Source organism: Oncorhynchus gorbuscha, unplaced genomic scaffold, assembly GCF_021184085.1.
Source record: "Oncorhynchus gorbuscha isolate QuinsamMale2020 ecotype Even-year unplaced genomic scaffold, OgorEven_v1.0 Un_scaffold_1524, whole genome shotgun sequence".
Classification (NCBI taxonomy): domain Eukaryota; kingdom Metazoa; phylum Chordata; class Actinopteri; order Salmoniformes; family Salmonidae; genus Oncorhynchus; species Oncorhynchus gorbuscha.
The window spans coordinates 45,249-60,073 of NW_025746276.1; the positions used below are offsets into that span (position 1 = coordinate 45,249).

At 47.9% G+C, this 14,825-nt stretch overlaps 1 protein-coding gene across 1 annotated transcript in view; it reads left to right on the plus strand.

Moving 5' to 3' along the window:
* The first annotated feature begins 2,428 nt into the window (after positions 1–2,428).
* Positions 2,429–14,825, plus strand: part of LOC124023174 (ankyrin repeat and IBR domain-containing protein 1-like) — a 73,004-nt gene continuing 60,607 nt past the window's right edge. Inside the window, exons 1-2 of the mRNA XM_046337705.1 lie at positions 2,429–2,550; positions 6,166–6,447. Coding sequence (XP_046193661.1) covers positions 6,260–6,447 — 188 coding nt within the window. The 5' untranslated portion in view covers positions 2,429–2,550; positions 6,166–6,259. The remainder of the gene's footprint in view (positions 2,551–6,165; positions 6,448–14,825) is intronic.

Here is a 14,825-nt window from a genome sequence, read left to right on the forward strand (position 1 = left end):
TCTGGGTTCTGTCTCCTCCAGCCTGTCTGGGTACTGTCTCCTCCAGCCTGTCTGGGTACTGTCTCTACAGCCTGTCTGGGTACTGTCTCCTATACTCTGTCTGGGTACTGTCTCCTATACTCTGTCTGGGTACTGTCTCCTACAGCCTGTCTGGGTTCTGTCTCCTATACTCTGTCTGGGTTCTGTCTCCTATACTCTGTCTGGGTACTGTCTCCTACAGCCTGTCTGGGTACTGTCTCCTACAGCCTGTCTGGGTTCTGTCTCCTACAGCCTGTCTGGGTACTGTCTCCTACAGCCTGTCTGGGTACTGTCTCCTACAGCCTGTCTGGGTTCTGTCTCCTATACTCTGTCTGGGTACTGTCTCCTATACTCTGTCTGGGTACTGTCTCCTATACTCTGTCTGGGTACTACCTCCTATACTCTGTCTGGGTACTGTCTCCTATACTCTGTCTGGGGACTGTCTCCTATACTCTGTCTGGGGACTGTCTCCTATACTCTGTCTGGTGACTGTCTCCAATACTCTGTCTGGGTACTGTCTCCTATACTCTGTCTGGATACTGTCTCCTATACTATATCTGGGGACTGTCTCCTGGGTACTGTACTCTGTCTGGGTACTGTCTCCTATACTCTGTCTGGGTTCTGTCTCCTATACTCTGTCTGGGTACTGTCTCCTATACTCTGTCTGGGTACTGTCTCCTATACTCTGTCTGGGTACTGTCTCCTACAGCCTGTCTGGGTTCTGTCTCCTATACTCTGTCTGGGTACTGTCTCCTACAGCCTGTCTGGGTACTGTCTCCTATACTCTGTCTGGGTACTGTCTCCTATACTCTGTCTGGGTACTGTCTCCTATACTCTGTCTGCTGTAGAGTCTGTCCCTATTGTGAGCAGAACAGGATGGTAGTAGGAGCATGTCCGTGCCCACTGCCCTGTGCCTGTGTGGGTACTGTCCTCTCTGTCTGCTACTCTGTCTGGGTGGTAGTAGGAGCATCCTATACTCTGTCTGGGTACTGTCTCCTATACTCTGTCTGCTGTAGAGACGTCCCTATTGTGAGCAGAACAGGATGGTAGTAGGAGCATGTCCGTGCCCACTGCCCTGTGCTCTGTGTGGGTACTACCTCCTATACTCTGTCTGCTGTAGAGACGTCCCTATTGTGAGCAGAACTGTGTGGGTACCTCCTATACTCTGTCTGGGTACCTCCTACTGTCTCCTATACTCTGTCTGCTGTCTGGGTAGTAGGAGCATACCTCCTATACTCTGTCTGGGTACTGTCTCCTATACTCTGTCTGCTGTAGAGACGTCCCTATTGTGAGCAGAACAGGATGGTAGTAGGAGCATGTCCGTGCCCACTGCCCTGTGCCTGTGTGGGTACTACCTCCTATACTCTGTCTGGGTACTGTCTCCTATACTCTGTCTGCTGTAGAGACGTCCCTATTGTGAGCAGAACAGGATGGTAGTAGGAGCATGTCCGTGCCCACTGCCCTGTGCCTGTGTGGGTACTACCTCCTATACCTGGGTACTGTCTCCTATACTCTGTCTGCTGTAGAGACGTCTATGTGAGCAGAACTGGGTACTACCTCCTATACTCTGTCTGGGTACTGTCTCCTATACTCTGTCTGCTGTAGAGACGTCCCTATTGTGAGCAGAACAGGATGGTAGTAGGAGCATGTCCGTGTGCCCACTGCCCTGTGTCCCAAATGGCACCCTTTTCCTTACTCAGGGGTGGTCTCAGGATGGTGAGGACAGCCCTCCTATGGCTGAGGGACCTCCCTGGTGTACTGGGTAGTCTTGTCTCTCTACTCTGTCTGGGTCTGTCTCTCTGTCTCTCTGTCTGCTGTAGAGACTGTCCCTATTGTGAGCAGAACAGGATGGTAGTAGGAGCATGTCTGTCCCTGTGCCCACTGCCCTGTGCCTGTGTGCCCACAACTCTCTATGGCATCGTCTGCTGGAGTCCAAGTCCACAATGGGTCTTATTGTTTGTCCCTCTGGCACTCTCTCTTCTCTCTCTGGTCTCTCTCTTTGACCAGGGCCCTTGGGCTCTGGTCAAAAGTAGTCATTACATAGGGAATAGGATCTCTCTCTTGGGCCTGGGCCCTGGTCTCAGGGTGAGGACAGTTGGCTCTCTCCCAGGAAGCCCCTGGTCTCTCTTGTCTCTCTCCTCTGTCTGTCTCTCTCTCTCTCTCTCTCTCTCTGTCTTTGTCTCTCTCTCTCTCTCTCTCTCTCTCTCTCTCTCTCTCTCTCTCTCTCTCTCTCTCTCTCTCTCTCTCTCTCTCTCTCTCTCTCTCTCTCTCCCCTCCCCTCCCTCTCCCTCCTCTCTCTCTCTCTCTCTCTCTCTCTCTCTCTCTCTCTCTGCCCCCCCCATGAGATGATGTGGCACGGTGAGCCAGTCAGAAAGTGTCATTAGCCCTAGCAGAACAGCACGGTGTATGGGTGGAAAGGGGACTTGTGTGGAAGCATCCTCTCCTCCTCCTCCTCCTCCTCAGTTTTGGGCTTTTGTGGTTCGGGCTTGCAGTTACTGAGTTAGGCTACTCTTCTCCCCCTGGTTTCTGTTGGTAAGTAGGCTGGTTTTGTAGGATTTAACGAGGTTGTGTTTGGTGTCAGTAGAAAAGCTTGTTGTTAGGATAAATCAGAATGACAGTTGAAATGTGACAGTCTTGGCTAAAGCCAGTTTTTTTTCTCTCATCTGATTAACCTATATTTGGTTTGAGACATCCTGTTGTTGTTGTTGTTGTTGTTGTCTTGTTGAAATCTGGGTGGCGTTCAGTAGAGACCAAGGTTGTGGAATGTAAAGCCTAAAACATAATATACCTCTCTGAGTAAAGGAATCATGTCGATTAAAGGAATGTGATTCACTACATTACACCCTCCTGAATGTGATTCACTACATTACACCCTCCTGAATGTGATTCACTACATTACACCCTCCTGAATGTGATTCACTACATTACACCCTCCTGAATGTGATTCACCATTACACCCTCCTGAATGTGATTCACTACATTACACCCTCCTGAATGTGATTCACTACATTACACCCTCCTGAATGTGATTCACTACATTACACCCTCCTGAATGTGATTCACTACATTACACCCTCCTGAATGTGATTCACTACATTACACCCTCCTGAATGTGATTCACTACATTACACCCTCCTATTCACCATTACACCCTCCTGAATGTGATTCACTACATTACACCCTCCTGAATGTGATTCACTACATTACACCCTCCTGAATGTGATTCACTACATTACACCCTCCTGAATGTGATTCACTACATTACACCCTCCTGAATGTGATTCACTGAATGTGATTCACTACATTACACCCTCCTGAATGTGATTCACTACATTACACCCTCCTGAATGTGATTCACTACATTACACCCTCCTGAATGTGATTCACCATTACACCCTCCTGAATGTGATTCACTACATTACACCCTCCTGAATGTGATTCACTACATTACACCCTCCTGAATGTGATTCACTACATTACACCCTCCTGAATGTGATTCACTGAATGTGATTCACTACATTACACCCTCCTGAATGTGATTCACTACATTACACCCTCCTGAATGTGATTCACTACATTACACCCTCCTGAATGTGATTCAATACATTACACCCTCCTGAATGTGATTCACTACATTACACCCTCCTGAATGTGATTCACTACATTACACCCTCCTGAATGTGATTCACTACATTACACCCCCTCCTGAATGTGATTCACTACATTACACCCTCCTGAATGTGATTCACTACATTACACCCTCCTGAATGTGATTCACTACATTACACCCTCCTGAATGTGATTCACTACATTACACCTCCTGAATGTGATTCACTACATTACACCCTCCTGAATGTGATTCACTACATTACACCCTCCTGAATGTGATTCACTACATTACACCCTCCTGAATGTGATTCACTACATTACACCCTCCTGAATGTGATTCACTACATTACACCCTCCTAAATCCTGTGATTCACTACATTACACCCTCCTGAATGTGATTCACTACATTACACCCTCCTGAATGTGATTCATTCACCCTCCTGAATGTGATTCACTACATTACACCCTCCTGAATGTGATTCACTACATTACACCCTCCTGAATGTGATTCACTACATTACACCCTCCTGAATGTGATTCACCTGAATGTGATTCACATTACACCCTCCTGAATGTGATTCACTCCTGAATGTGATTACACCCTCCTGAATGTGATTCACTACATTACACCCTCCTGAATGTGATTCACTACATTACACCCTCCTGAATGTGATTCACTACATTACACCCTCCTGAATGTGATTCACTACATTACACCCTCCTGAATGTGATTCAATACATTACACCCTCCTGAATGTGATTCACTACATTACACCCTCCTAAATGTGATTCACTACATTACACCCTCCTGAATGAATGTGATTCACTACATTACACCCTCCTGAATGTGATTCACTACATTACACCCTCCTGAATGTGATTCACTACATTACACCCTCCTGAATGTGATTCACTACATTACACCCTCCTGAATGTGATTCACTACATTACACCCTCACTGAATGTGATTCACATTACACCCTCCTGAATGTGATTCACTACATTAATGTGATTCACTACATTACACCCTGAATGTGATTCACTACATTACACCCTACACCATTACACCCTCCTGAATGTGATTCACTACATTACACCCTGAATGTGATTCCTGAATGTGATTCACTACATTACACCCTCCTGAATGTGATTCACCCATTACACCCTCCTGAATGTGATTCACTACATTACACCCTCCTGAATGTGATTCACTACATTACACCCTCCTGAATGTGATTCACTACATTACACCCTCCTGAATGTGATTCACTACATTACACCCTCCTGAATGTGATTCACTACATTACACCCTCCTGAATGTGATTCACTACATTACACCCTCCTGAATGTGATTCACTACATTACACCCTCCTGAATGTGATTCATTTACACCATCCACTTCATTACACCCTCCTGAATGTGATTCACTACATTACACCATCCTGAATGTGATTCACTTCATTACACCCTCCTGAATGTGATTCACTACATTACACCCTCCTGAATGTGATTCACTACATTACACCCTCCTCCTGTCCTGTATGTGATTCACTACATTACACCCTCCTGAATGTGATTCACTACATTACACCCTCCTGTATGTGATTCTTTGGTTGTAATTTCCTCTCTGTCTGTCCTTTGGCCCAGTTCCATTTCTTTGGCTGTAATTTCCTCTCTATCTGTCCTAGGCCCAGTTCCATTTCGTTGGCTGCAATTTCCTCTCTTTCCTCTCTGTCTGTCCTTAGGCCCAGTTCCATTTCGTTGGCTGTAATTTCCTCTCTATCCTCTCTGTCTGTCCTTAGGCCCAGTTCCATTTCTTTTTGGCTGTAATTTCCTCTCTATCCTCTCTGTCTGTCCTTAGGCCCAGTTCCATTTCGTTGGCTGTAATTTCCTCTCTGTCTGTCCTTAGGCCCAGTTCCATTTCTTTGGCTGTAATTTCCTCTCTATCCTCTGTGTCTGTCCTTAGGCCCAGTTCCATTTCTTTGGCTGTAATTTCCTCTCTGTCCGTCCTTAGGCCCAGTTCCATTTCTTTGGCTGTAATTTCCTCTCTGTCTGTCCTTTGGCCCAGTTCCATTCCGTTGGCTGTAATTTCCTCTCTTTCCTCTCTCTGTCCTAGGCCCAGGTCCATTTCGTTGGCTGTAATTTCCTCTCTTTCCTCTCTGTCTGCTCTTAGGCCCAGTTCCATTTGGTTGGCTGTAATTTCCCCTCTATCCTCTCTGTCTGTCCTTAGGCTCAGTTCCATTTCTTTTTGGCTGTAATTTCCTCTCTATCCTCTCTGTCTGTCCTTAGGCCCAGTTCCATTTCTTTGGCTGTAATTTCCTCTCTGTCTGTCCTTAGGCCCAGTTCCATTTCTTTGGCTGTAATTTCCTCTCTGTCTGTCCTTAGGCCCAGTTCCATTTCTTTGGCTGTAATTTCCTCTCTGTCTGTCCTTAGGCCCAGTTCCATTTCGTTGGCTGTAATTTCCTCTCTGTCTGTCCTTAGGCCCAGTTCCATTTCGTTGGCTGTAATTTCCTCTCTATCCTCTCTGTCTGCCCTCAGGAGCATCAATATGCCGTCCTTCAGCAGTTGGTCAGGTTGAAATATCACCAAACGCCTTCAGGTTGAAGCTCCCCCTGGTAGAATCTGAGGGGCGATGGGGAACACAGCCACTAAATTCCGCAAGGCTCTGATCAACGGTGACGAGGGTCTGGCCTATCAGCTGTATGAGGGGAGCCCCCAGTTTAAAGAGAGCCTGGACCCCAACACTTCATATGGCGAACCCTACCAGCACAACACTCCTCTGCACTACGCCGCCAGGCACGCCATGACACGACTCATCAGGTGAGGACATGACTCGTACGTCTCTTTTAAAAATATATATACAGTGTTACCTGACCCTCTGGCCCATCTTAACTGTATGAAGTCATCTGAAATTGTGAGTCATGAAATGTGTTTTAATCACCTGAAATATGGAAAACTGGGTGGGGGAATATATATTTAACAGAGAGACTGAAAATGTGTTTCCCTCTGTGTGATGGGGTTATTGGGGCGGCAGGGTAGCCTAGTGGTTAGAGTGTAGAGGTGGCAGGGTAGCCTAGTGGTTAGTGTGTAGAGGCGGCAGGGTAGCCTAGTGGTTAGAGTGTAGAGGCGGCAGGGTAGCCTAGTGGTTAGAGTGTAGAGGCGGCAGGGTAGCCTAGTGGTTAGAGTGTAGAGGAGGCAGGGTAGCCTAGTGGTTAGAGTGTAGAGGTGGCAGGGTAGCCTAGTGGTTAGAGTGTAGAGGTGGCAGGGTAGCCTAGTGGTTAGAGTGTAGAGGTGGCAGGGTAGCCTAGTGGTTAGAGTGTAGAGGTGGCAGGGTAGCCTAGTGGTTAGAGTGTAGAGGCGGCAGGGTAGCCTAGTGGTTAGAGTGTAGAGGCGGCAGGGTAGCCTAGTGGTTAGAGTGTAGAGGCGGCAGGGTAGCCTAGTGGTTAGAGTGTAGAGGCGGCAGGGTAGCCTAGTGGTTAGAGTGTAGAGGCGGCAGGGTAGCCTAGTGGTTAGAGTGTAGAGGCGGCAGGGTAGCCTAGTGGTTAGAGTGTAGAGGCGGCAGGGTAGCCTAGTGGTTAGAGTGTAGAGGAGGCAGGGTAGCCTAGTGGTTAGAGTGTAGAGGGGGCAGGGTAGCCTAGTGGTTAGAGTGTAGAGGGGGCAGGGTAGCCTAGTGGTTAGAGTGTAGAGGGGCAGGGTAGCCTAGTGGTTAGAGTGTAGAGGTGGCAGGGTAGCCTAGTGGTTAGAGTGTAGAGGCGGCAGGTAGCCTAGTGGTTAGAGTGTAGAGGCGGCAGGTAGCCTAGTGGTTAGAGTGTAGAGGTGGCAGGGTAGCCTAGTGGTTAGAGTGTAGAGGTGGCAGGGTAGCCTAGTGGTTAGAGTGTAGAGGTGGCAGGGTAGCCTAGTGGTTAGAGTGTAGAGGAGGCAGGGTAGCCTAGTGGTTAGAGTGTAGAGGCGGCAGGGTAGCCTAGTGGTTAGAGTGTAGAGGCGGCAGGGTAGCCTAGTGGTTAGAGTGTAGAGGCGGCAGGGTAGCCTAGTGGTTAGAGTGTAGAGGCGGCAGGGTAGCCTAGTGGTTAGAGTGTAGAGGCGGCAGGGTAGCCTAGTGGTTAGAGTGTAGAGGCGGCAGGGTAGCCTAGTGGTTAGAGTGTAGAGGCGGCAGGGTAGCCTAGTGGTTAGAGTGTAGAGGCGGCAGGGTAGCCTAGTGGTTAGAGTGTAGAGGCGGCAGGGTAGCCTAGTGGTTAGAGTGTAGAGGCGGCAGGGTAGCCTAGTGGTTAGAGTGTAGAGGCGGCAGGGTAGCCTAGTGGTTAGAGTGTAGAGGCGGCAGGGTAGCCTAGTGGTTAGAGCATTGGACTAGTAACCGGAAAGTTGCAAGTTCAAACCCCCGAGCTGACAAGGTACAAATCTGTCGTTCTGCCCCCTGAACAAGGCAGTTAACCCACTGTTCCTAGGCCGTCATTGAAAATAAGAATTTGCTCTTAACTGACTTGCCTGGTTAAATAAAGGTAATATATATATATATATATATATATATATATATATATATATAGCAAGGTTTCATAGCGTGATTTTATTTGGCCGTCCCAAGTTTTCTGAGCAAAAGAAACAATATATACACTACCGGTCAAAAAGTTTAGAACCCCGACTCATGTTGGAACATTGCTGAGGTGGCGATGAGGCCTCCTGGCTCGCGGTTCACGTTCCCATTCAGCCCAAAGGTGTTCGATGGGGTTGAGGTCAGGGCTCTGTGCAGGCCAAGTCAAGTTCTTCCACACCGATCTCGACAAACCATTTCTGTATGGATCTCGCTTTGTGCACGGGGGGGGGGTCGCTTTGTGCACGGGGAGGAGGCATTGTCATGCTGGAATTTGTCTGTCGGATTGCCAGATGGTGAAGGGTGATTCATCACTCCAGAGAACGTGTTTCCACTGCTCCAAGGGTCCAGCTTTACCCCATTGGAGCTTTACACCACTCCAGCCGACGCTTGGCGGTGCGAATGGTGATCTTAGGCTTGTGTGCGGCTGCTCGGCCATGGAAACCCATTTCGTGAAACTTCCGACAAACAGTTATTTTGCTGACGTTGCTTCCCGAGGCAGTTTGGAACTTGGTAGTGAGTGTTGCGACCGAGGACAGATGATTTTTATGCGCTTCAGCACTCTGCGGTTCCATTCTCTGAGGTTGTGTGGCCTACCACTTCCGGGGCTGAGCCGTTGTTGCTCCTAGATGTTTCCACTTCACAATAAAAGGACTTCCAGTTGACCCGGGGACAGCTCTAGCAGGGCAGAAATGTGACAAACTGACTTGTTGGAAAAGTGGCATCCTATGACGGTGCCACGTTGAAAGTCACTGAGCTCTTCAGTAAAGCCAACGTTTGTCTATGGAGATTGCATGGATGTGTGCTCGATTTTTTTTTTATACACCTGTCAGCAACGGGTGTGGCTGAAATAGCCAAATCCACTCATTTGAAAGGGTGTCCACGTACTCGTTTATATGTGATCGTATACAAATGTAAGCAATGGATGTTTTTAGTCAAATAATACATCTGTTTTGGGAAAAAAAAGGACCTGCTGCTGAAATCAAGTTGTGTTCTATCATAGATTACCCAGGCAGGACACTGGTGAGGGTTCTATCATAGATTACCCAGGCAGGACACTGGTGAGGGTTCTATCATAGATTACCCAGGCAGGACACTGGTGAGGGTTCTATCATAGATTACCCAGGCAGGACACTGGTGAGGGTTCTATCATAGATTACCCAGGCAGGACACTGGTGAGGGTTCTATCATAGATTACCCAGGCAGGACACTGGTGAGGGTTCTATCATAGATTATCCAGGCAGGACACTGGTGAGGGTTCTATCATAGATTACCCAGGCAGGACACTGGTGAGGGTTCTATCATAGATTGCCCAGGCAGGACACTGGTGAGTGTTCTAGCATAGATTACCCAGGCAGGACACTGGTGAGGGTTCTATCATAGATTACCCAGGCAGGACACTGGTGAGGGTTCTATCATAGATTACCCAGGCAGGACACTGGTGAGGGTTCTATCATAGATTACCCAGGCAGGACACTGGTGAGGGTTCTATCATAGATTACCCAGGCAGGACACTGGTGAGGGTTCTATCATAGATTACCCAGGCAGGACACTGGTGAGGGTTCTATCATAGATTACCCAGGCAGGACACTGGTGAGGGTTCCTGCAGTTTTGTTGCGTAACCTTACGCGTCGTCCTGAATGTCTGTTATCTGGACCCAGCAACAAACAGCCTGTTTGGTTTCACCGCCAAGTCAATATATTTATCTAACCGTTTGTTTAAACTTCTATTTATTGATCCAGCAACAGCCAGTCAGATGAGATAGTAGCATTTAGGTTACCGTGACGACTTGGAAATGACATTCAGTTGGTTTTTATTATCCCCTTAAGGACAAAATGGTGGCAGCGAGTTGCACACAAACAAAGCACAGACAGATGAAAACATGCTTTTTACATAAAAAAAATAAGTGATTAAATTATTCGGTTCGTTTTTTAAATGATGACTTGTCAAGTATTAGAAATGGGGATTGTTTTTAAAAGATGACTTGTCAAGTATTAGAAATGTGTGAAGCACCTTTTAGTTGTATAAAACACCTTTTAACTATATAAAACACCTTTTAACTATATAAAACACCTTTTAGTTGTATAAAACACCTTTTAACTATATAAAACACATTTTAGTTGTATAAAACACCTTTTAACTATATAAACACCTTTTAACTATATAAAACACCTTTTAACTATATAAAACACCTTTTAGTTGTGTAAAACACCTTTTAACTATATAAAACACCTTTTAACTATATAAAACACCTTTTAACTATATAAAACACCTTTTAACTATATAAAACACCTTTTAGTTGTATAAAACACCTTTTAACTATATAAAACACCTTTTAACTATATAAAACACCTTTTAGTTGTATAAAGCACCTTTTAGTTGTATAAAACACCTTTTAGTTGTATAAAGCACCTTTTAGTTGTATAAAACACCTTTTAGTTGTATAAAACACCTTTTAGTTGTATAAAACACCTTTTAGTTGTATAAAACACCTTTTAACTATATAAAACACCTTTTAACTATATAAAACACCTTTTAACTATATAAAACACCTTTTAACTATATAAAACACCTTTTAGTTGTATAAAGCACCTTTTAGTTGTATAAAGCACCTTTTAGTTGTATAAAACACCTTTTAACTATATAAAACTATATAAAACACCTTTTAACTATATAAAACACCTTTTAGTTGTATAAAACACCTTTTAACTATATAAAACACCTTTTAACTATATAAAACACCTTTTAGTTGTATAAAACACCTTTTAACTATATAAAACACATTTTAGTTGTATAAAACACCTTTTAACTATATAAAACACCTTTTAGTTGTATAAAACACCTTTTAACTGTATAAAACACCCTTTTTAGCTGTTTAAAGCACGTTTGTTTAGTTGTATGAAGCCTATGCGGTAGCAGCTATTCCCTGCTCTCTGTGCCCAGGATGGGGGGGAAGAGTGTTGTGTGTCTCTCTGTCCCATCTGCCCCCGCTAGGAACCATCTGTTAGACACGTCACAGGAACGTTCCACCCTGAGACTGAGCTACAAGCCTCCTTCACTCTCTACCGCTGTAGTTCTATAGCAGGACACAGACCGACACCTATACAGCCAGTTCATTAGACACCAAACAGAGGAAATCCTACTGAAACAGGGAGTGACTACCTGGACTGTAGGGCTCCACTACTAGTTCCTCCAGTCTCTAACACTAGGGACTCTGTTACAATATGTTAGACATTCATCCTTCCTTCCTTGTTGCATTGAGCTAAGCACAGATCTGTAAATGATTTGGACAGGTGGTAGCCAAGGTTACCGTTATATTACTTCTACCTGACCCAGCCTGTTCAAATAGGTGATCACTTCAAAGGAGGGGTCGGCATGGTAACCTAGTGGTTAGAGCGTTGGGCGGGTAGCCTAGTGGTTAGAGCGTTGGGCGGGTAGCCTAGTGGTTAGAGGGGTCGGCATGGTAACCTAGTGGTTAGAGCGTTGGGCATGGTAGCCTAGTGGTTAGAGCGTTGGGCGGGTAGCCTAGTGGTTAGAGCGTTGGGCGGGTAGCCTAGTGGTTAGAGCGTTGGGCGGGTAGCCTAGTGGTTAGAGCGTTGGGCGGGTAGCCTAGTGGTTAGAGCGTTGGGCGGGTAGCCTAGTGGTTAGAGCGTTGGGCGGGTAGCCTAGTGGTTAGAGCGTTGGGCGGGTAGCCTAGTGGTTAGAGCGTTGGGCGGGTAGCCTAGTGGTTAGAGCGTTGGGCGGGTAGCCTAGTGGTTAGAGCGTTGGGCAGGTAGCCTAGTGGTTAGAGCGTTGGGCATGGTAGCCTAGTGGTTAGAGGGGTCGGCATGGTAGCCTAGTGGTTAGAGCGTTGGGCATGGTAGCCTAGTGGTTAGAGCGTTGGGCAGGTAGCCTAGTGGTTAGAGCGTTGGGCAGGTAGCCTAGTGGTTAGAGCGTTGGGCATGGTAGCCTAGTGGTTAGAGCGTTGGGCATGGTAGCCTAGTGGTTAGAGCGTTGGGCAGGTAACCTAGTGGTTAGAGCGTTGGGCGGGTAGCCTAGTGGTTAGAGCTTTGGGTGGGTAGCCTAGTGGTTAGAGGGGTCGGCATGGTAACCTAGTGGTTAGAGTGTTGGGCATGGTAGCCTAGTGGTTAGAGGGGTCGGCATGGTAACCTAGTGGTTAGAGCGTTGGGCAGGTAGCCTAGTGGTTAGAGCGTTGGGCATGGTAGCCTAGTGGTTAGAGCGTTGGGCATGGTAGCCTAGTGGTTAGAGCGTTGGGCAGGTAGCCTAGTGGTTAGAGGGGTCGGCAGGTAGCCTAGTGGTTAGAGGGGTCGGCAGGTAGCCTAGTGGTTAGAGGGGTCGGCATGGTAACCTAGTGGTTAGAGGGGTCGGCAGGTAGCCTAGTGGTTAGAGGGGTCGGCATGGTAGCCTAGTGGTTAGAGCGTTGGGCGGGTAGCCTAGTGGTTAGAGCGTTGGGCATGGTAGCCTAGTGGTTAGAGCGTTGGGCATGGTAGCCTAGTGGTTAGAGCGTTGGGCAGGTAGCCTAGTGGTTAGAGGGGTCGGCATGGTAACCTAGTGGTTAGAGCGTTGGGCAGGTAACCTAGTGGTTAGAGCGTTGGGCATGGTAGCCTAGTGGTTAGAGCGTTGGGCGGGTAGCCTAGTGGTTAGAGCGTTGGGCAGGTAGCCTAGTGGTTAGAGCGTTGGGCATGGTAGCCTAGTGGTTAGAGCGTTGGGCATGGTAGCCTAGTGGTTAGAGCGTTGGGCAGGTAGCCTAGTGGTTAGAGGGGTCGGCATGGTAACCTAGTGGTTAGAGCGTTGGGCAGGTAACCTAGTGGTTAGAGCGTTGGGCATGGTAGCCTAGTGGTTAGAGCGTTGGGCAGGTAGCCTAGTGGTTAGAGTGTTGGGCATGGTAACCTAGTGGTTAGAGCGTTGGGCGGGTAGCCTAGTGGTTAGAGCGTTGGGCATGGTAGCCTAGTGGTTAGAGCGTTGGGCAGGTAGCCTAGTGGTTAGAGGGGTCGGCATGGTAACCTAGTGGTTAGAGCGTTGGGCATGGTAACCTAGTGGTTAGAGCGTTGGGCAGGTAACCTAGTGGTTAGAGCGTTGGGCAGGTAGCCTAGTGGTTAGAGCGTTGGGCGGGTAGCCTAGTGGTTAGAGCGTTGGGCATGGTAGCCTAGTGGTTAGAGCGTTGGGCGGGTAGCCTAGTGGTTAGAGCGTTGGGCGGGTAGCCTAGTGGTTAGAGCGTTGGGCAGGTAGCCTAGTGGTTAGAGCGTTGGGCATGGTAGCCTAGTGGTTAGAGCGTTGGGCATGGTAGCCTAGTGGTTAGAGCGTTGGGCAGGTAGCCTAGTGGTTAGAGCGTTGGGCAGGTAGCCTAGTGGTTAGAGCGTTGGGCATGGTGACCTAGTGGTTAGAGCGTTGGGCATGGTAACCTAGTGGTTAGAGCGTTGGGCATGGTAACCTAGTGGTTAGAGGGGTCGGCATGGTAACCTAGTGGTTAGAGCGTTGGGCAGGTAACCTAGTGGTTAGAGCGTTGGGCATGGTAGCCTAGTGGTTAGAGCGTTGGGCATGGTAACCTAGTGGTTAGAGCGTTGGGCATGGTAACCTAGTGGTTAGAGCGTTGGGCAGGTAGCCTAGTGGTTAGAGCGTTGGGCGGGTAGCCTAGTGGTTAGAGCGTTGGGCGGGTAGCCTAGTGGTTAGAGCGTTGGGCAGGTAGCCTAGTGGTTAGAGGGGTCGGCATGGTAACCTAGTGGTTAGAGCGTTGGGCATGGTAACCTAGTGGTTAGAGCGTTGGGCATGGTAGCCTAGTGGTTAGAGCGTTGGGCATGGTAGCCTAGTGGTTAGAGCGTTGGGCGGGTAGCCTAGTGGTTAGAGGGGTCGGCATGGTAACCTAGTGGTTAGAGCGTTGGGCATGGTAACCTAGTGGTTAGAGCGTTGGGCAGGTAGCCTAGTGGTTAGAGGGGTCGGCATGGTAGCCTAGTGGTTAGAGCGTTGGGCATGGTAGCCTAGTGGTTAGAGCGTTGGGCATGGTAGCCTAGTGGTTAGAGGGGTCGGCATGGTAACCTAGTGGTTAGAGCGTTGGGCATGGTAGCCTAGTGGTTAGAGCGTTGGGCGGGTAGCCTAGTGGTTAGAGTGTTGGGCATGGTAGCCTAGTGGTTAGAGCGTTGGGCATGGTAGCCTAGTGGTTAGAGCGTTGGGCAGGTAGCCTAGTGGTTAGAGGGGTCGGCATGGTAACCTAGTGGTTAGAGTGTTGGGCGGGTAGCCTAGTGGTTAGAGCGTTGGGCAGGTAACCTAGTGGTTAGAGCGTTGGGCATGGTAGCCTAGTGGTTAGAGCGTTGGGCATGGTAGCCTAGTGGTTAGAGCGTTGGGCGGGTAGCCTAGTGGTTAGAGGGGTCGGCATGGTAACCTAGTGGTTAGAGCGTTGGGCATGGTAGCCTAGTGGTTAGAGCGTTGGGCAGGTAGCCTAGTGGTTAGAGGGGTCGGCATGGTATCCTCTACATAGTACACTTCTTTATTCTCTATCCTCTACGTAGTACACTTCTTTATTCTCTATCCTCTACATAGTACACTTCTTTATTCTCTATCCTCTACATAGTACATTTCTTTATTCTCTATCCTCTACATAGTACACTTCTTTATTCTC